The sequence below is a fragment of the Piliocolobus tephrosceles genome, chromosome 2 (genome assembly GCF_002776525.5).
Source record: "Piliocolobus tephrosceles isolate RC106 chromosome 2, ASM277652v3, whole genome shotgun sequence".
Taxonomy (NCBI): domain Eukaryota; kingdom Metazoa; phylum Chordata; class Mammalia; order Primates; family Cercopithecidae; genus Piliocolobus; species Piliocolobus tephrosceles.
Window position 1 is genome coordinate 111,554,902 of NC_045435.1, and position 21,401 is coordinate 111,576,302.

Below are 21,401 nucleotides of genomic sequence, written 5' to 3' on the forward strand. Positions count from 1 at the left end.
TAATGTCTTCTTTATTGTACTACATATGGAAATGCCAATAAAAACTATTAAGCTAAAAAATACTTTATGAAAGCTGTAAAATGTTATTTTGCATTACATTTCAATAAAAAATTATGGCTAATTCAAAACTCTGTTCATTACCTCTCTCTTTTTTCTAGTTCAGTTCCTGCATCACTCCCTAAAAAGTCCTGTGGGCATCTGAAAGATTGGTTCCTATACACACACACACACATATATATGTGTGTGTATATATATGTGTGTGTATATATATATATATAGAGAGAGAGACATTGAGGCTAAGAGGAAACCATTGCTAAGTTGTGGTATGACTGTTTTCATACTGAGAAATAGCACATATTTTATCTGTAGTGAAATTCATAAGAATGAAGAAATAAAAGTGTGAACTCTACTAATAAACAGGAAAAACTATTCTGCTAATTTTTTAAATTAGGTGAGAAGTGATAAAATATTTTTGAAAATAAGTAACTCCAATGAAACATAAAGAATATATGATTTTTTAGGGTAGTTAGTAAGAAAACATGCTTTCTTTTTCCACAAATATTTTTTCAAACAATATTTTCTAAATCTTTTAAATTTAGTTATCATTATATTCTTGCTCTCAAGGGGCCTACACAGCAGTTGTAAAGATAGGACAGCTCTCAAATTTATGTAAAACATGAATGAAAGGGAAGAAATTCAAAAGTAACCAAGTTTGTCATAAAATGTCAAGATTACAGAATTGGGAATTTGAGAGCTAAATTCATATTTTTAAAAAATATATATATTTTTGTACACCTTCTCTATAACTGTGTGATTCATGTATTCTAGAATTATGACCATAAAAGAGTAGCAAGTGAAGAATTCCAGAACATAAGAAATTAGTTACGACATACTGATAAAATGTCAGCAATAGGTCATTTCTTAAAACACACAACATTTGATGCCATTTTAAAAACAAATGAAAAAAATCAAGAAATGCTAAGATATAGAGAAAAGGGCAGTTTTGCATAATCATTTGATACAATAGTGGTTCATCTTACCTCTACTACCAGTTGCTGAAGAGATGGTGATGCTACAGGATGTAGACTAGAGTTCCCCCTTACGGGACTGTGGATGCTAATATAAGCCACAACATTTTTCTGAAGAACTTTCTTGAAATCCTGAAATCAAAAAAAGGATCTATCTGTAACACAAATAAATAGATTCTATTTATTAGTTAGATACTGAATAATGAACAATTCATACTTAAAATTATTATATTGCATAATTACCTTCTTTTTTATTATATATTTTTATTTATTTATTATTTTTGAGCCAGAGTCTGGCGCTGTCACCCAGGCTGGAGTGCAGTGGTGCCATCTCAGCTCACTGCAAGCTCCGCCTCTCGGGATCACGCCATTCTCCTGGCTCAGCCTCCAGAGTAGCTGGGACTACAGGCGCCCGCCACCACACCCGGCTAATTTTTTGTATTTTTAGTAGAGACGGGGTTTCACCATGTTAGCTAGGATGGTCTCCATTTCCTGACCTCATAATCCGCCCGCCTTGGCCTCCCAAAGTGCTGGGATTACAGACATGAGCCACTGCGCTTGGCCATAATTACCTTCAAAGTGATCCTATACTATTAATAGTGTACACAAGGATTTTAAACAAGAATGATGAGTTAGATATAACATATAATAAAATATTTTAAAGCATGTTCCTGACAAAGTCAAATTTTAACAGAAAATATTCTTCCAAGGTTAACATAGTATGGATTCAACTACAGAGTATGAATGCAACTTAATTTTAGAGTCACTGAATAAGAGGAGAGGTATAGGTAAACCACTCCAGTGATGAATAAAACCAGTCCTTTTCTTTTGAAGCAATGAGCTACTCTGCACAAAATAACCCTGTATTATGAGCAAAATGGGGCATAATACAATGTAATCTTGCAAATATTACCTTAAAAAAAAAACCTGATGCATTTCATGCACACAAGCAGCACTGAATGATTCCATAGAATAGTTTTCTACTTCTCTTCTGCTCCTTACTGCACAAAATTGAAGACCACTGATCCTATTAAGAATGACCACTAAGTCTTTCTGTTATTTTCCTGCTTTTTTGTGCAAGCATTTAACAAATAATTGTCATCGTGGGTAGCAGTTCTACAGAAATGTCCTAAAAGATTACATTATGTCATAACTTAGGAAACTGTCTTTCTTCTTCTAATACTATGAAATGAAAGACTACAAGGACTCGTACACCTGCCAAATTGATAATGTCATCCTGTTTTATCTTTTTATTGTAAATAGCTTAAAATTGTATAATATTATGTAGTACAAAGTGATGTTATGATTTATGAATATAATATGGAATAATTAAATTAAGCTGGTTAACATATTCATCACCCCAAATACTTAACATTTTTTTGTGATTAGAACACATAAAATTTACTTAACAATTTTGAAATGTATAATACTCTATTACTAAGTATATTCACCACACCACACAATACATAATAGAAGTTGACCAATTTCTCCCCATTCCTTCCATACCCTAGGCTGAAACCACCATTCTATACTCTGTTACAGATGAGTAGATAAAGAAAATGTGTTATACATACACAATGGAATATAATTTAGCCTTGAAAAACAAGAAACTTCTCTCCTTTGTGATAACATGGATGGAACTGGAGAACACAATGCTAACTAAAAGAAATCAGGGACAGAAACATAAATCCTGCATATTTTCACTGTTATCCATATTTTATGTTGAAAATTCATAATTTCAACATTTGAAATTATGTTGAATTTCAATTCTGTAAGAGGGTGGAAAATACAATCATTTAAAATTAATAAACATCTTAAGTGCACATAAATGATGAATTTTAAGCTTGAGTAATTTCTCTATAATTATTGTTCAAAACTGTTACTTAAGTGCTATGAAATATCAGCTTCTATTAGCACACTACCACACAGACACTGTCTATATGTTAGTCTATATAATTCTCATGAGAACCTCATAAGATAGGCATTAGTAGACTCATTGGAGGAATCAAGTCTTAGGGAAGTTAATGTTGCCTAAGATGACATGTTCTATGGTAAAGAGAATTTGAACTATGAATTCTTTTACTCCAATATCTATAATATTTCCACAATAGCCTCTGACAAATGAAGATTCTTCACAAAAGAAATGGTACTTTTTAAAGTATATAACCTATTTAGCAAAATGTTATAATTTTTCTCAAAGATCAAGATCAGTATTTAATCATTTCTCTAATAATTCTGTCTATGATTCCATTTAAAGTTTATTGACCAACATCACCTAATCCTATTAACTACAACTGTGGGTCTCCAGATGTTTCTATGCAAGCATAATTAAATAGGGCAATGTGACATGTCAATAAGGGCTTTCCTCACTCCCCTTCATAGAGGAATATATTTAAAGCATAAATTAGTTTCAAACTAACATAAACTCTTTCATTCTCAGGAGTACATTCGACATGAGTAGGCAAAACAGGACAACTAGCAATTTTCTAAATTTCTCTTCAACAGGATGTTTACAAAATGGCTTCATGAATTGCATTGAACAATCTGGTGAGACACAGTAAATTATAAAAATATATTTTATAAGTCAATAATCAAATGTATATTATTTACCATTTTCATTACTCATATGTCTTTGCCCATCTAGTCACCTAAAATGCCAGTAAATGAATGGATAATGAGTTGCCAAATGTAAATACATATATAAACATTCAAAGACACTGGTACTTGTTTTGAATACAAACAACCTTTTTAACAAATTTTTTTCCTGTGAACTCCCACATTGTAGTTGCTGTATTTTTAGCATAATTGACTAAGAAAATATACAATTATTAAAAGGTGAATGACTTCACAAAAACTTAAAAATGAATGTGTATTAACCACAAAAATATCAACTTACTTTAACAAAAACTATTGCTGACACATATGCAAGCCCACATTGATTCAACTTACAGGCTCTGACGCCTGATGCTCAACTAAATTTTACAATAAATTTTCCCATCCATTGGGGTTTGAGATGTTTACATTAGAAACTATTAATTTAGACAAGCCTAGCCTATTCTAAAACATAGTTCAGAAATATATGTATTAATTTAGAATTAACATAAATTAATTGTGAAAATTACTAGATAGGTATCTAGAAGACCTAAAATATAGTTTGATACAGCAAAATACATCTTTGGAATTTGAAAAGAATCTTTAAGACATTTTAAAGATATGTGCTTTAATGTTACAGGAAAACTAAAACATTGTTTCTGATTTATTAAAAATGGTATAGATTACAAACGTATTCTCTAAACTGTTCTTTAACTTGTTTACCAATCTTTAAAGTAATTTGGAATATGAGTTTGAGAGGTTGGTTCATCTATTTCATTTCCAGCTTACTTACAAATGTGTCAACTTAAAAAGATTCTTTAAGCAAAGGAATTTTTTCATTTGAAGTAGTTCTTTTGAATATGGCTCAAACATACACACCACTCATTTGCATACAGAAAAGCATTCCAATTTGCAATGTGTGAATCTGGATGAATTTTACACTGAAAACAATTTTCTCATCTTTAAGTCTTTTCTTTCCTTCAAATTAAAAAAGATACTTGCTATGTTCTTTTCTATACCTGTTTAAATATTTTCTTTGATTTAATAGATATGTTATCATTTTGGGGTGATTAAAAATAAAAATGTAGCAAAATAATTTCCTATTAAATTTTTCTCCTCAAAGCTGAAGTAGTGAAAAAACTATAGTATTAAATTATCTTACTTTCCTAGTAAAATTATGTAGTGGTTTTTGTCTACATATGTCCATATGTCTATTGAACTTCTTTTCTTTTTCTTTCTTTTTTTTTTTTTTTTTTTTTTTTTTTTTTGAGACGGAGTCTTGCTCTGTCGCCCGGGCTGGAGTGCAGTGGCCTGATCTCACTGAAAGCTCCGCCTCCCGGGTTTACGCCATTCTCCTGCCTCAGCCTCCTGAGTAGCTGGGACTACAGACGCCCGCCACCTCGCCCGGCTAGTTTTTTGTATTTTTAGTAGAGACGGGGTTTCACCGTGTTAGCCAGGATGGTCTCGATCTCCTGACCTCGTGATCCGCCTGTCTCGGCCTCCCAAAGTGCTGGGATTACAGGCTTGAGCCACCGCGCCCAGCCCTGAACTTCTTTTCTAAAACAAATCACAAAAGTAAATAGAATTTCTATCAATCTAATTATCAGTTATCATATTCCATTAAAGATACAGTGCATTTATGAGACACAGATCTGTCAGAAGCATTTAAGACTTAAATTCTCCAATATTTCAGTTGTATTCTAACTGTACCTCATTGCATGCTATTTTTCATTTGGATACAGGTTTCCTAAGGTGGTTAGGTAGGTAGGTAGGCAATAGATAGGCAGGTAGGAAACGAAAAGTAGGGAGTTAAGGGTGAAAGGGTGGAGTAGAAGAAGGAGAAAATATTGGATTTTAAAATGTATTTTACATTCAGGATCCATATTGTATAGATAAAATGTAATGCTAAGGTAATAAACATTTAATATAGGAGATTGTTCCCTAATTCCAGATTATTCCTAGAAAGTGTAGAAAAAGAAAGATAAATGTATCGTCTGATCCTTTTTAGTCCGATGCCTGTCATCCTGTCTTCTAAGGAGAAATACAATAACAAGGTGAACACTATTGTGTGTTAGACTGTATCGGGGTTTGTAAGTCTGGTAACAATAGGGATAAGATATTTGAAGGTCATATGTAGTTTGCTGTGGTCTAGCTCTAATTCTGTCTTATTCCTATAAGCCATCTCAGCAAATTAGGCAATAGGACACTTTAGTTGAGAAGCACGTTATTGCCTTTGGCTTTGAAAATTTTACTTTGTCTACTTTAGCAAACTAAGAAAAGAAAAGAAAAGCACTGTAATTAATGTATATTCTGCTTTACCTCTCCCCATTCATATGAGCCAATATTGCCAAAAGCTGTTCCTCCCCAAGAACAGAAAACAATAGTTCGGTCTGGTCTCCACCCTCTCTTAACTTTTGACATCAAGGCACGGATAAACGCTGTGATTATTGCAGTACTACTGGCCCATTCGTGTCCATTATAACTGTGTGCAGTGTGATGATGGCTGCCAACTATGATATACCGGTCTGAAAATAGAGAGGGACAAGAGCCATTTAAAAAAATGTAAACCTTAACAATAAATTAAATGACATTTACATAATCCTACTGCACAACTGAGCAATAATTAAGCAAAATTGTTCTAATAATTAAGACTACTTTAATTTTTTTTGCCTACTGTCTTAATTCACACATCTGCGTATATCAAAGCTGAGGCAGCTGCTGAACCCAATTATGAATCCAAACCTTAGATCCATATTACTCTCCTTTATAACATGAATATTAATTAATGAAGCATACAAATACGCCACAATGAAACCCTTATCTAACATTTTTCCAGACTCAAGAGTGGGAAGTGCCCTGTAAACAATGTGTGTATGCTCAGTAAATATTAATAAACTATTAATACATACAAGAAAGCACTTATACAGTAGCATTAAATATTAAAAATATGGTAGTCATGTATGGATTCTGCAATAAATTAATTCCATAGGGAATTAATTACAGCTTCCAACTTATAATTGTAGGCCCTCTCCTTCCTGTGAAGAAAAATAAAATAAAATTCGCCAATATCAAAAGTCATTCAACTGTTAGAAAAGTTGTCTTTTACATATTTTATTTCATACAATCATTTAAAATTTATTAGATACACTATTAGGAGAGCCTTCCTAACACATGGAAGTAGCCTATTCAATGTACATTACTGAATATTTTCGATAATAAGGCTGAAAATGCCCCTTGAGAGTTTCCTCTGATTTTGTTGTCAGTGAATGTTATTGGTAATAATAACATATCTGAATTTATCTGACCAAGTATCTTCATATATCTATGCAAAAATTTTTCTTCATTGAATATCATTTTATTATCAGATGTCCCACAACTGGATGGTAAATTGTGCAGACCCTGAATCCAGCCTGCTTGGTTTAGAATTCATGCTTTGCAAGTCACTAGTTGTGTGACCTTGGAAAGCTTATTTCAACTTTCCATGCCTTAGTATTTTCATCTCTAAGGTAGGAAAACAAACAGTATATCCTACATTTAGTTGTTTTGAATTTTAGTAGTCACTATTTTGTAAGCCACTTTGAACAACGCTCAATGCAAAGGAGGTCTTACACATGTGTGGAATAAATGAATCACCCTTTGACTTATAACACCAAAAAGCTACCTTACAATAAATGTCATGGTATGAAGATATTTTAGTTTTCCACACTGGAATTGGCAATGGATTTGATCTGCCAACATTTTATTAAGACTTAATTAATGGGACCGGGCACGGTGGTTCACGCCTGTAATCCCAGCATTTTGGGAGGCTGAGGCAGGTGGATCACGAGGTCAGGAGTTCAAGACCAGCCTGGCCAAGATGGTGAAACCTCGTTTCTACTAAAAATACAAAAATTAGCCAGGTATGGTGGTGGGCACCCGTAATTCCAGCTATTTGGGAGGCTGAGGCAGGGAATTGTTTGATCTTGGGAGGCAGAGCATGCAGTGAGCCAAGATCGTGCCACTGCACTATAGCCAGGTGACAGAGCGAGACTCTGTCTCAAAAAAAAAAAAAAAAAGATTTAATTAATGCTATACATAGTGTGATAATGTGTCCACAAATGTTAAAAACCCAATAATTTATTCACTTATCTCCCATAAATGTCTCAAAGTTTTGCTTGTAATTGTCTGCATTCTAAATAAACCATATCTAACAAACAAAGCTAATTGGTGATTTTTTTCTAATCCTCAAAGTTATTAAATAAAATGTCATGTAAATAAACAGTCAATTTTTTGTAAAATTCAAATAAGCAACATTTCAGAAGCTTTGCATAATTCACTGAAGAATACTAATGGTAAAATTATTTTTTTTTAATTTCAGGAGTATATTTTGTAGTTTGAATTTTCTTCACTCTAAAGCTAGTATAATTTGTACAACTGGGTTTTCCAATAACAACTTGTGAATGAATCAGTGATGATAAATATTCTAGTGCTTCAATAGAGAACCTTATGATGGAAATTTGTTGAAATTTAATAGTAACAATTTTCAAATTTATTTATATCTTGTATTTAAAGAACTATAATCAGAGGTTGTTCAACATTGTACCTGTAAAGAAATCAGAGAAAATAACTGGCTTTCAAGAACTTTGTAAGAGTTGGCCAGCAAGAAACTGGGAGGCTATAAAACTTGATCTTAAAATTCTGAGCTAGCAACTAGGCTGATTTTACCAAAGTCATGAAGAAGAATAATTCTCCAAGGAGAACTTGTGTAAATGTCCCCAAATCAACAGAAGTAGCAAAAGTGTAATAAAAAGATTATTAAATGCTACACTGTATAACAGGCACATTAGGCAGTAATATGTGATTCAGTCTTACAATGTGTTTGGAAGTATTGCTATTAATCTCTTAATTAGCCTACATAATATCTGAAGATTCCGTGTTTTTTTTTTTTTTTTTTGAGATGGAGTCTCTCTCTGTTGCCCAGGCTGGAGGGCAGTGGCACAATCTCAGCTAACTGCATCCTCCGCCTCCCAGGTTCAAGCGATTCTCCTGCCTCAGCCTCCTGAGTAGCTACAGGTGACCATTTTCATAAGCACGTTGAAAACCTAAAGCCATGCAGACATTTGACAAATTTGGCAACGGACCAAGGATGCAGAGTGGGATGTAGATTAAAACTGGACAACTAAATTTGGAGACCAAAGTTTGTATTTATAAAAAAACACATCATTAAAAACTAAAATCTTTCTTGGCCAGGCATGCTTGGCTCACCTCTGTAATCCCAGCACTTTGGGAGGCCAAGGCGGGTGGATCACATGAGGATAGGAGTGCAAGACCAGTCTGGCCAACACAGTGAAACCCTGTCTCTACGAAAAATAAAAAATGAAAAATTAGCCGGGCGTGGTGGTGGGTGCCTGTAGTCTCAGCTACTCAAGAGGATGAGGTACAAGAATCACTTGAACTCGGGAGGTGGAGGCTGCAGAGAGGGGAAAAAAAATCATTCTTTAAAATGTCTTCTTGATAAAAATAAAATTTTCAATGGTGTTATGGTGAGTATAAGAAAAAAAGAAAACTTTGGCTTTTGTAGAACATGCCAGTTTACCAAATCTAAACTCTGCTTCTTGTTTCATCCCCTCCTGAGACACCCCCACCTCTCTCTCTCTCCCCCCACTAAGATTTATTTTGCAAGAGATATGGTAGGAAAGAAAATGAAGATCCACTTCTTAGTTTCAAATTTATCTACTCTAAGAGTGGGACAATTTCTAGTTACATCTAAAGTAGGATATTTAAGTATGATATTAAATTATTACAGAGCATTTCCTTGTAAAGTTTCATAAAATGTGTAGATTATAAATATTTAACCCTACTTACCTGGAGATGTCAAGCCCATTACGTATCCAATAACATTAGTAACTGTTTTCAATTTTGTCACTGTCTGAACTTGCATGCTGACGACTCTTACTTCTGAAAAAAATAAAAATTTAAAGACTTTTGTTTCTTTATATTTTATTGTATTTTTTAAACCTTAAAATTTATTTATCCAATATCATCAGCAAAAGAATTCCACAGAATTGAATGTTCTCAGATAAGCAAAGTTATACTTTTTCTGACAAATATTTGTTCAATACTTTGTACAGATTCTATTTTAGGTGCTTGTTATGCAATGATGACTAAGATACAATTGCTAGCATCTTTGAACCTCAGAGCCATAAATAGGCACTTCTAAACCTTACATTCAGTTCTACAATGAGGGTTCATTATGAGAGCATTCAGAAGACCTTCAGGAGATGTGGGCAACTCATATTTTTAAAAAGGGAAAAAAATAGATTGAAATATTTCCAAAGAATATTGAATACTTTTCTATTTTCAGATAAAGAACATGTGGACAATAACCTTTCCAGTATGACTCACTATTTTATTAACACTTTAAAAATGGTAAATAAAGCATTACACAACATAAAAAGATAAAGATTCTTAAAGCTGTACATGTTTTCATATATTAGAGTTTTTATTTCTATCTGGGTTTGTAGGTTCCTTACCTCTATTCTAAATCCGTACTAATCGTTCTACCTCTTTGAATTTTTCTGTTTATGTTTGATATTCAAAAATTTTGCAAATAAGGCAAAGACACAAATCAGGAGGGACTCCAGTCACAGAACTGACATAGTCTCTGGAGATGAAATGTGTTAATCCTGTATTTGACAGATCCTGAGAAGTCTGGGTTGGGAAGTGGCTCACAGGGTCTTTAAAGTTTTTCTTAAAGCAGAGGTTTAAGAGTAGCTAGGTGTTAGTGTCAGGGCAGAGCATGGCAAATTTGAAAGCAGGTAATGCAAAGTAGCCACATTACACTGGCAGGCCCACAGACGTTCATTTCTTACTGCTAGATAGAAATTGTTATAATAAATACATTACTTATTTCCCTCAATGTACCCTTTCAAACAAATTAAATGGAAAATCATCAGTACACTGAATTCGTTAAAATAATAACCAACACAAAAGTAAAGAGGCCTTTGGAGAATGCCTGAGTGCCTCATCTATCTGTGAGTAAATCTATGTAGAGCCTGAGCATTGTGTTTTTAATTTAGGTACTATGCATTTTTGTTTGTTTTTCAATTAATAGACTTTGTTTTTTAGAGCATTTTAGGTTTACAAAAATACTGAGCAGAAAGTACACAGTTCCCAAATACCCTCTGTCTCTCAAGCCTCCTATTACTGTGGAACATTTGTTACACCTGATAGATTGTGGAACATTTGTTACACCTGCATTACTGTGGAACATTTGTTACACCTGATAGACCAATAATGACACATAAAGTCCATAGTTTACATGGGGGTTCACTCTTTGTGTTGTATATTTGATGGGCTTTGACAATGCATAATGAGGTATATCCATCATGATAGTATCATACAGGATGGTTTCACTACTCTAAAATCCCCTATGTGCCACCTCTTCATCCCTCCTTCCCTCCCTCTCTCCCTAAAAACCCCTGGCAGCAACCACTGATCTTTTTACTGTCTCACAGTTCTGCCTTTTCAAGATTGTCATAGCACTGGGCTCATACGTTTGTTTGTTTTGACTGTTTATCTAATTCCCTGCTCAAGGTTTGTTCCAGATGATCCACATAAGTGAACTTTATAGACTCTTTACCTTATACCTTTCAATGATCTTTCCTGCTTATTTTAGATATAGATACAGATGAAGAATCTTTTCTGGTTTTCTAAAATTCAATGTATTTTTGTCTAAGTTAGCTGTGAGCAAACCTCACAATATGTATACTGTACTCCTTGCAATATTACCTTGCATTAATATAGTGCTTAAAATTTACAATAACCATTTTCACACACATGTACTAATTCTTACTGGACCACATTCTTACTTGAAGTAGCTAGAGTGGTCATTGCCCAATTCCCAACAGTTGTTGGGGTGTCCTGTTTAGAGGGGGGATTAAGAGGTGAAGCCACCTGGACTTCCTGGGTCGAGTGGGGACTTGGAGAACTTTTCTCTCTAGCTAGAGGATTGTAAACACACCAATCAGCACTCTGTAAAAACGCACCAAACAGCGCTCTGTGTCTAGCTAAAGGATTGTAAGTACACCAGTCAGCACTCTGTAAAAATGCACCAATCAGAACTCTGTGTCTAGCTAAAGGATTGTAAATGCACTAATCAGCACTCTGTAAAAACACGCCAATCAGCTCTCTGTGTCTAGCTAAAGGATTATAAATGCACCAATGAGCACCACGAATAAAGCTTCCACAGTGTGGAAGTGGACCCGAGCGGGTTGCTGCTGCTGGCTGGGGTGGCCAGCTTTTATTCCCTTATCTGTCCCCACCCACATCCTGCTGATCAGTCCATTTTGTAGAGTACTGATTGGTCCATTTTACAGAGTGCTGATTGGTGCATTTACAATTCTTTAGCTAGATACAGAGCGCTGATTGGTGCATTTTTACAGAGTGCTGATTGGTGCATTTACAATCCTTTAGCTAGACACAGAGTGCTGATTGGTGCATTTTTACAGAGTGATAATTGGTGCATTTACAATCCTTATATTATTCCATACTCACATCTGAAAAGAAATTATGCATAGAGTCTGTTTTTCTTCACTAGAGTGAGCACCATAATCACATTTTAAATTTTAATAATAAATATCAGAAAAATCTTGAATAAACTTGCTGTAAAGACACATCTGCTGCTGTTGGCAGTGCTAATTTGAACAATCCATTGGTAAGGCAATATTACTCTTCATAGCAATAACAAAAGTAATCCTGTACTTTGAAATGTATCCTACAAGAATAATTCAACTCTCTGCAGTATAATCTATAATAGCAATAATAGAAAACAACATAAACATCTGAAACAGGGAAATGACTTAGAAAATTGTGATAAAATATGTGGCTGTTAAATATAAAAAGAATATACAGAAATATGGATATGCTATAAGTGAAAACAAAAGAATACAGAGGGATATACAGAATGATTGAACTTAGGTAAAAATATGTATGATTATGAACAAACTATGAAAAAGGAGGGCTTAAATAGTGGAACAGAAATTGGGTTTAGCAGGCCTTCCCAAATCTACTGGAGCGAGGCACTGTTATAAAAAGGCTTGAACAAACCTGCACTCTGGGGTAGTTCTTCTCCAAATCTCCAGGGATGGTGGAATTAAAACCTAGAGAGATTGTCTCCTCCTAGTGTAGCACCGATAACATTGAACCCTTTTTCACTGTAGAAACTTTTAGAATTTTCCTCTTTATTTTTGTGCTTTTTGAATTTAATTATAAAATATGTAGGTGTGTTTTTTCCTTTTTTCTGGAAAATTTATTATCACTTTTTTGACCATTTTCTCTCTCCCGTTTTTTCCTTCCTCTAATATTGTTTCTACAACTCCATTTTAATCCACTGTATCTTTTAGTCATACTTTTGTATTTATTTATCCTAGATCCAGCCTGTCTGGAAGGTCAATCTGATCATCTAGCTCTTGAATTTATTCTTCAGTTACATCTATCTATGACTGTATCTATCTACCTACCCTAACTATTACTGTATTTCTCTCACTTATCTTATTTTCTGCACCTATTATTTCCTCTCATTTTTAAAAATGTTTTCTGATTTTTGTTTTATATTGCTAATATATTTTATTCTCTTTTTGAGTTTAACTTTAATCCTTATTTTAAATTCTTATACCATGTGTTCCAATATGGTAACTTTGGGTGCTATATATATTTGTTGTGCTAATTTTCTTTGATGGTGGTTGTGGACCTCAGGATCTAGCTATTTTGGCCTGTGGTCGAGTATGATATATCAGGGCCCAAGGATGGTAGGGATAGTGTCTAAGTGTGTGTGTGTGTGTGTGTGTGTCTGCATGCGTACCTGTTTGTGAGAAGGCCTGAATATGAGGAGGAAAGCAACCGCCAGGGGAAATAGTGCAATGAGATAAGCGATTGAAGCAAAGTGAGAAGGCCATCTGAATTTAAGAGCTGAATAGCGTATAGTGTTAGATCCTGGGTGAAGTGAGGAAGTTAACCAGACTGTGGTAGGGGCAGACAGAACATTTGATATAGAGTGAATAGCCTGTATGTCACAGTGCCTAGGGTTGGATCCATTGTGAAGGGAGTAATGGCATCAATTGATTACATGCAGGGGATCTAATTACCTAAGTAAATATATTCCATTTAATGAGAAGATGATTTCTAACTGCTAAAGACTTACAAACATGGAAAGATAAATAAAACTCGGTGTTGATATGTTTTCATGGTTTTATATGTATATAAAATTTATTTTAATTATATTTATATTTAAATTATAAAATTTAATATATTTTAATTATATATTATATACAAAACCATGAGGACATATGAGTATATATTAATTTATATATTTATATATATAAAACCATGAGAACATATCTATATATGTTGTTGATTATATATATATATCTATATATATCCAAGAGAAATACATATATATAAAACTGTATGTATGTGTGTGTATAACACCCATGCACATAGATTTAAAAGTAAATACAGATATAAATCTGAGTGTATAGATATATTTTTATATATTTACATAAAATATAATATTAAAATATAATTATATTTTCCTAGGTTTGTTCACTGAGTAGTATGGAGAGAAGCAACACTTCATTAGCAATAGATGAATCCAGATCTGTTTTTCTAGACTATTCTCCACTTAAAAGACCTAGAGTCTTTAGAGAAATGGCTGATAACAGAGCTGGCCCAGGAAAAGTACAAGATGATTTGGTACATCTTATAGTGCCAAAAACTAAGTAAATACATGAAGAATAATGAGTACATGTCAAAGGACACAGAATCCAGCTGAAGTTGCTATTACTGGCTAACATTTGACAATCTGAGCATCAAGATATAAATAGTACTGGTATATAACCTATTGAATCTATTATGAATATAAATCCTAATTAAGTAATGACTCAATACTGGCATGTGTAAATTTAAAAAAATCATATCAAGAAATGAATAGAAAAAACAAAAATTTCTTCTTTACAGTGAAATTTCAACTAATAAGTGTAAAGATGATAAAATTGCAGCTGGAAGTGGTGGCTCATGCCTGTAATCCTAAAGCTTTGGGAGGATCCCTTGAGGCCAAGAGTTTGAGACCAACCTGAGCAACATAGCAAGACCTTGACTCTTAAAAAACAAACAAAAAAATATTAGCCAGACATGGTGGTGCATGCCTCTAGTCCTACTCAGAGACTGAAGTAGGAGGATCATTTGAGCCAAAGAGTTCAAGACTGCAGTTAGCTAAAATGGTGCCACTGCACCATAGTGACAGACTGAAAGTGTCTTAAAAACAACAACAACAACAACAAAACGAAAGTTGGAAAGTCACCATTGGCATCATCATAGAAATGACTGGGCAACAGGCTTCAGTGAACACAAATACTAATGGCTAGAGATAGCAGGGGTTTGAGGCAGTATACTACATTATTTCAAATGCTTATTGAGTATAAAAGAAAGCAATTATAAAGTAACTTCAATAAGGAGACCTGGCAGCCACCACCTTAATCAAGAGATCAAAGGTAGCAGCATCACTAGAGACGGGACAAACTGAAGCAGAGTGAGAAGGACATCTGTTTTTAAGAGCTGGAGAACACACATTGTTAGAGCCTGAGTAAAGTAAGGAAGTTAACTACATCGTGGTAGGGGCAGGTAGAACATTTGATATAGGGTGAATAGCCCATATTAGACAGAGACTAAGGTTGGATCCATTGTGGAGGGAGTAATGGCATCAACTGATTACATACAGGGGAACAAATTATTCCCTGGTACATGGTAATATCATGCACCAGCTCATAATATGCAATGGGAAAAACATAGTCTCACTCTGTAGTATTACTGTTAAAGATTCAGTGCGTGAATATCCTCATGAGAAAACATCAGATAGACACAGATTTGAGGAACAATACTCTAGATAATTGGTATGTAACATCGAAAGGTAGCAAAGCAAAGGAAGTCAAGAAAAGACAGAAACTGTTCCAGGTTGAAGGAAATGGTGGGTTTGACAATTTTGTGCGACACATGTGCCTAGTTTGGATCTTACTGTAATTCAGGGTATTACTGGGAAAATTGGAAAATGTTGAATTGAGTCTGTGGAGTGCATGGTAGTAATGTACCAAGGGTTAATTCCTGATTGTGATGGTTGTGTCATCTGTGTAGGAGTATGTCATTGTTTGTCAGAGAATTCAGTGACAAAGTCAGAGATGTTCACTATGTTTGTAATTTGCTCTTGAGTAGTTAAGAAAAAATACTTTTATTCTTGCAACTTTCTGTACATTTATTTCAAGTTTTAAAAAAAATCACGGTTGAAAGTTGTAATTAGAAACTCCCGGAAAACATTTAGGGGCAGTTAATTATTCAAAAAGTTGCTCTGTGTGTGTGTGTGTGTGTGTGTGTGTGTGTGTGTGTGTGTGTACTGGTAGTTAAAAATTACATTTCCAGCTCACATTTACCAATTTCTGCCTTTCATGTAAAATTTGATGACAGCTTTAATTATGACATGTGAAGTTTAAAAGATTTCAAGATATAAAAATGTGTTCCACTCAGAGAACAATTTGTATTCAAATAGGGTGAGGGATGTCAGAGCTAAGAGACATGAAATAGCTGCCTCTCTCTATCCCTTAATTTCATCATGTGCAGAGAAAAATAACTACTGCCAATTTTATGGTCCAGAGACAATTCTGTCTTGCATTTTTGTTTCAATTATTAAGATCCGATTAATTGGTTCCCAGTCTTCTTCTTCTGGGATAACTAACAGACCTTCATTTCCACCTGTATTTTGAATAATTATATCAAATATCTAGAAAAAATTCCAACATTATTCACAGAGATTTGAAGAATAACACTTGCTGCTAACTCTGAGTCTCAATTCCAATAATTAAGCATTTGTTAGTTTCCTAGGCATAGATCTTCTAGAGTCTCTAAGTTTAATTGAATATTTGTCCCATTACATATACTTGAGTCCCTTTCTTGCTGATGTGGCTCTAGAAAAGAACTTTTTTCTAGGATTGGACTTCCAGATTGTTCTTTTATTTTCTTAATTTTCCTGATCCTCACGGGGACTAGAATCTGTTCTAGAGGGAGTTTTGGTGACTGAGATGCTGCAGTCTGCAGATATCTTTCCTAAATGCCAACTGTTTGCCTGAAAATCTAAATATAAACTGCTTCTAGATTCTATGTCATCATAACTTGTAAACTTTCAAGTACATATAGCTATGCCCTGATTATCTGATACATGTATACACATCTTCACATCCATATGTGCAAGTACTCATGTGAGCTTCCATACTTTTGGAAAAACAATTAACATTGAATTAAATTGTATTCTTTTTATTTAGTAAAGTTATGTAACGAGGAAGATATTCTAAATAATATGAATATGAGAAAAAATAACTTTTACTCTCTTTGTATCCCTCAGAAATGTAAAAATTGACAATTTTTTTCTCAGCTGTCTACCAAATCACCTGAAGCACTAATCACCTGAAGCACTAATCTACTAATCTACTAATCACTTGAAGCACTGTCTTTGCTGCATATTTTCTATTTGTTCATTCACATCTATTTGCCACCCTCCATTAACCTTACTCCAGGAGAAGTAACCTCTATGCATTACATCTACATGGTTCTTTTATTCTTTGGCTTCAGGTTTAGTTTACCTAATTGAAGGCATCAACAAGAGGACAGTAGACTGGGTTAAGTGAAAGACTGGAGTATTTATTTTCCAGTACCCCCCTGATTGTCCACATTATGCAGTGATAACTCTGCTTGGCTGAAAGCCACAGCTCTTCTCTTATAGCTAAAGTACTGGCCAGTTCCTACAACTGCTCTCTCTTCTTGCCCTTTCATGTTTACAGGTAGTAGCAATTACTAGACCAGGTTTAGAGGCAGTAGCAATGGTATCTCTTTTCTGTTTTGCTTTACCTGTCCACACCATGTGCATAAGCACTTGATTAAATTCTCTTAAATTGCACATTTTTAGTGGATCCTTTTTTCCTGATGACCTGATTTATATGTCAATCAATCTACACAATTTTCTGAGTCCATATTTGCTGTCAGGTAATAAATGGATGGAAAGGAAGAGAAGATTTTCTTTACTAAAAATATGGTGGGCTAGGATATCACATTAATCCACCCACTGATAATAACTTATAATGACAAATAAAATACAAAATAAATCTTGTTAACAGCATCTAAGAATTAGCAAGAAATTAAGAACTTACTAGGTCAAAATTTAAGTTGTGATGGGAACCCAGGTAAATAAAACTATGAGGCTATCTTCAACCTAAGGGGATTTGGTAAACAAAGAGAACCGTTTAATATTGATGGCCTCGTGGGATGCAAAGGTCAGAAGACAAAGTCCTGGGCTTACCGAAATTGGGATGAAGAAGGTGGTTCTAAAAAAGATTCTCCCTCTATAAAGTAGGAATCCTAAAGTTCTGAACTTCCCCACTTCCTCCCAAGAGTGCAAAGAAAGTTACCTGACACTAAGCAGAGCAGAGGCACGGGATCTCTAAGAAGTTGTAATTTCTTAGATTAATTATAAAAGAATACAAAATGTATTTATAACTTCTAAATAATAGAAAATTTAATGGCAAAAATCTAAATCTAAAGAAAGAATACAACGAAAGGAAAACAATATGTGATTCAAAGAAGAAACCTTAATTAAGATGAAAACTGTAAGTCTAAGTACATATTAATCACATTAAATGAAAGGGACCAAATGCTCCTATTAAAAGACTATCAGATTGCATTTAAATTGGAAATTATTTGCTATTAATGAGACATATATAAAGGGAAGATACAGGAAGGTTGAAAGCAAAAAATATACAGCATAAAGATACTAATACAAATAGTGCTACAAAATTCATATCAGGCCTACTCAAACTTAAAACAAGAATTACTACACACAAGGAATATCACTTCATGTGATAAGTGGTTCAACTATTCCAGAAGATATGATATATTTGAATTTATAAACACCTACAAAATAATCTCAAAACATATAAAGTGAAAATTGACTAACTACAAGGGAAAATGAACAAATTTATATTCACAGTAGGAGATTTTAACATGAATAATATATAGAATATTTGAACAACCTGATTAAGGAATTTAGTCTAAGTAGACATGTGTAGAATAGACAATAACACAGCATACATTCTTTTCAAATATTCATAGAACACTGATGATATCCTGAACCATAAAGAAAACCTCAAATAATTGAATTATAAAGAGGAAACAACATGTTCTAATGAAAATTCAGTTGCTTATGCTCTGCTTCAGAGGAATATCATATCATAATGCCAAATAGCATACAAATGCCAAATGCATGAGAGAGTCATAAAGAGAGGCTATGTCCAACTTGAATGAAACCCTAAAGGGTTTTTGGTGGAGAAAATAACACCTGTACTGAACCATAAGAATTTAGAGTGTAATGGGCCTTTACAACTTAGAGACACATACATGCAAGATACGTTTGGATAATATTGAATAGAATAATAAAGAGAAATACTGGATACTTGCAAGGAATAGCAGAATAATAGAAACACAAAGGCAGTGATGAATCTCTGGAAGTTTTTGTTTAGTAAATGACGGTGTTGGTCCATAACATAAAAATACAAAGATATGGTGTATGCTAATAGATTTTATCACACATATAAACTCCAAAGTTTAGTTGGAATTTCTATAATTTGTAAAAAGTGACAGGTATTTGAAAAATTATATGCTAAGAATATAAGAAGCTATAAAAACCTTGAGAAATATTTAAAAAGTAGAAAACACTTTTTAAAATAATTTTGCTTTCAAGTGTACATCTCAGGTTGTCTTTAAGTCTTTTAGCAAACAAACAAAAACTCTAGACTGTACTCCAGCTGAATCATTTCTAAAATCAAAACTGTTGAGACAGAATCCTGGAAACTTGAGAAGTTCTGGGTGAATGTCAGATCTGCGTTACCTTTGGTAAGCCCAGCCTTCACTCCCCAGGAAACAGAGAATTGACTCTACTTTTTGTGGATTTTGGACAATAGGTTTCCCCGCTACGCTCACTCCATTTAAGATCCCTGATGAACAGTCCTTCAAAGTGAATTCTGAAGCTCTTTTTCCTTTTGTCCAAGGACTTCAGACTGGCACCTCATGAATGTTGATCTTTAGTTCTACGAAATACTCCATTATCAACTCCTACCTCAGACTCGTATGCTCACTATGTAACTGACTGCTTGAAGACAGTTGATCTGGCATTTGTCTCCACACATATCAGTCCTTCTGAAACAGTTCTAGCTCTCTGAATTATTCAGATAAAGAGCAGCCATTATATCTGTATGCATGCTATATAGAAGTTGTCTGCACAAATTAAAAATTTCCCCATTTCTTCTGAATATTTTCCTCCATGTTGATTGGAAAAGCCTGATCAACATTATTAAAGCCCACTCTGCTCAAAACCAAGTTTATAGTTTTCCTTTTCTTTCTTTTTCTTTTAAGGTCTACTAAGAAATACTTTGCTTTGTTGTGGTCAAAAAGGTTTGTCATTTGTTATGTTGGAACTTAAAGGAAGCCATGTCATATTGGATCATACTATTCCATTGTCTACCAAGAAAAATTGATAGGTAGGTGGATAGAGGGAGAGAAAGAGAGACACAGAAAGAGAGAGAAAGAGAAAATCTCAAGACATTCTTTAAGGAGAGTAGCATAATATACTGGAACTTCTCACATGTAGCAATTCCAAGGCTGCTCTGAACAGATTGATTAGTTTCACATGTAAGAATACACAATGTTGAATTCAATTGTACTAACATTTCCCGCTAAGAGATATTTCTTGAAAAGTTAAAAGGCACCATTTGTCAACAAATATTTGTGTAACTACAACTTGTAGATAATATGTTCAATACATGTTTTTAAATTTGTACTCAAGAAATGCTAGTAATGCATTGTTTAAAGTAACTACTAACAGATTAGGAAGATAGATTTACAAAATGCATTAGAAATATGTAAAAATTATAAACAAGATGATCAGTTAGACACTATGTCATTTTAATAATAAAAGTAATTTTGATAAAACATATAGAATTGTAAATAAGGAAATAATAACAAAAAATACATAGTATATCCACTTGAAGAGACATCATCCAAATTTATTTATGTAAAATTTTGTCATCACTGATGATAAGTTTTAAGCAACATGTAAACAATTATTTTTTTCAAAATAAATGAATCATCAAATACATTAAAATGATTATTTTTAACTTGATTCATTTAAACTTTTCACCTTAAAGTTCATTAATGGATTTTAAAGTTTCTTCTTCCCTTTTAATCACCATAGTCATGAATTTTAATCACCAGGTCAGATTGATATGTGAAAATTAAGTTTTCCATGTTTTAACTGAACTTCAAAGACAAATATTGACAATACCATGAATGAATGAGTCAGGTCTACAAAGAAAAAGACCGTTTGAAATGAAATGGAGTCAGTATCCAATTATCTAATCAATGCAAACAATCTATTTAAGTAAGAATTTTTCTCCTGATTCTTTTTCCATTCCTCATACATTTTTTTTTTTTAGTTCTTGCAGTGATGTCCATACAAATGGCCAGTTATCCACTTCAATTTGCTGTGCCTATCTCATGCATGAAGGCATTCAATTCTTTAGTTTAAGTGTTATGGTTTTTATCAGTTAGATAGCTTTTAGTTGCAAGTAACCAAAAACCAAATATAAATAGGCTGAAACAAAGGAGGAATGTATTGATTCATATATATGAAAAGTTCAATAGATTTGGCTTCAG

The 21,401-nt window shown here is 33.7% G+C and overlaps 1 protein-coding gene across 1 annotated transcript in view; it reads right to left on the bottom strand.

Annotated features, from left to right (window-relative positions):
• NAALADL2 (N-acetylated alpha-linked acidic dipeptidase like 2) overlaps window positions 1-21,401 on the bottom strand; it is a 978,063-nt gene that overhangs the window by 354,675 nt on the left and 601,987 nt on the right. The window contains exons 7-9 of the mRNA XM_023184822.1: window positions 9,465-9,557; window positions 5,940-6,145; window positions 1,041-1,160 (exon numbers count right to left, since the gene is read on the bottom strand). Of these exons, the coding sequence (XP_023040590.1) occupies window positions 1,041-1,160; window positions 5,940-6,145; window positions 9,465-9,557 (419 nt within the window). The remainder of the gene's footprint in view (window positions 1-1,040; window positions 1,161-5,939; window positions 6,146-9,464; window positions 9,558-21,401) is intronic.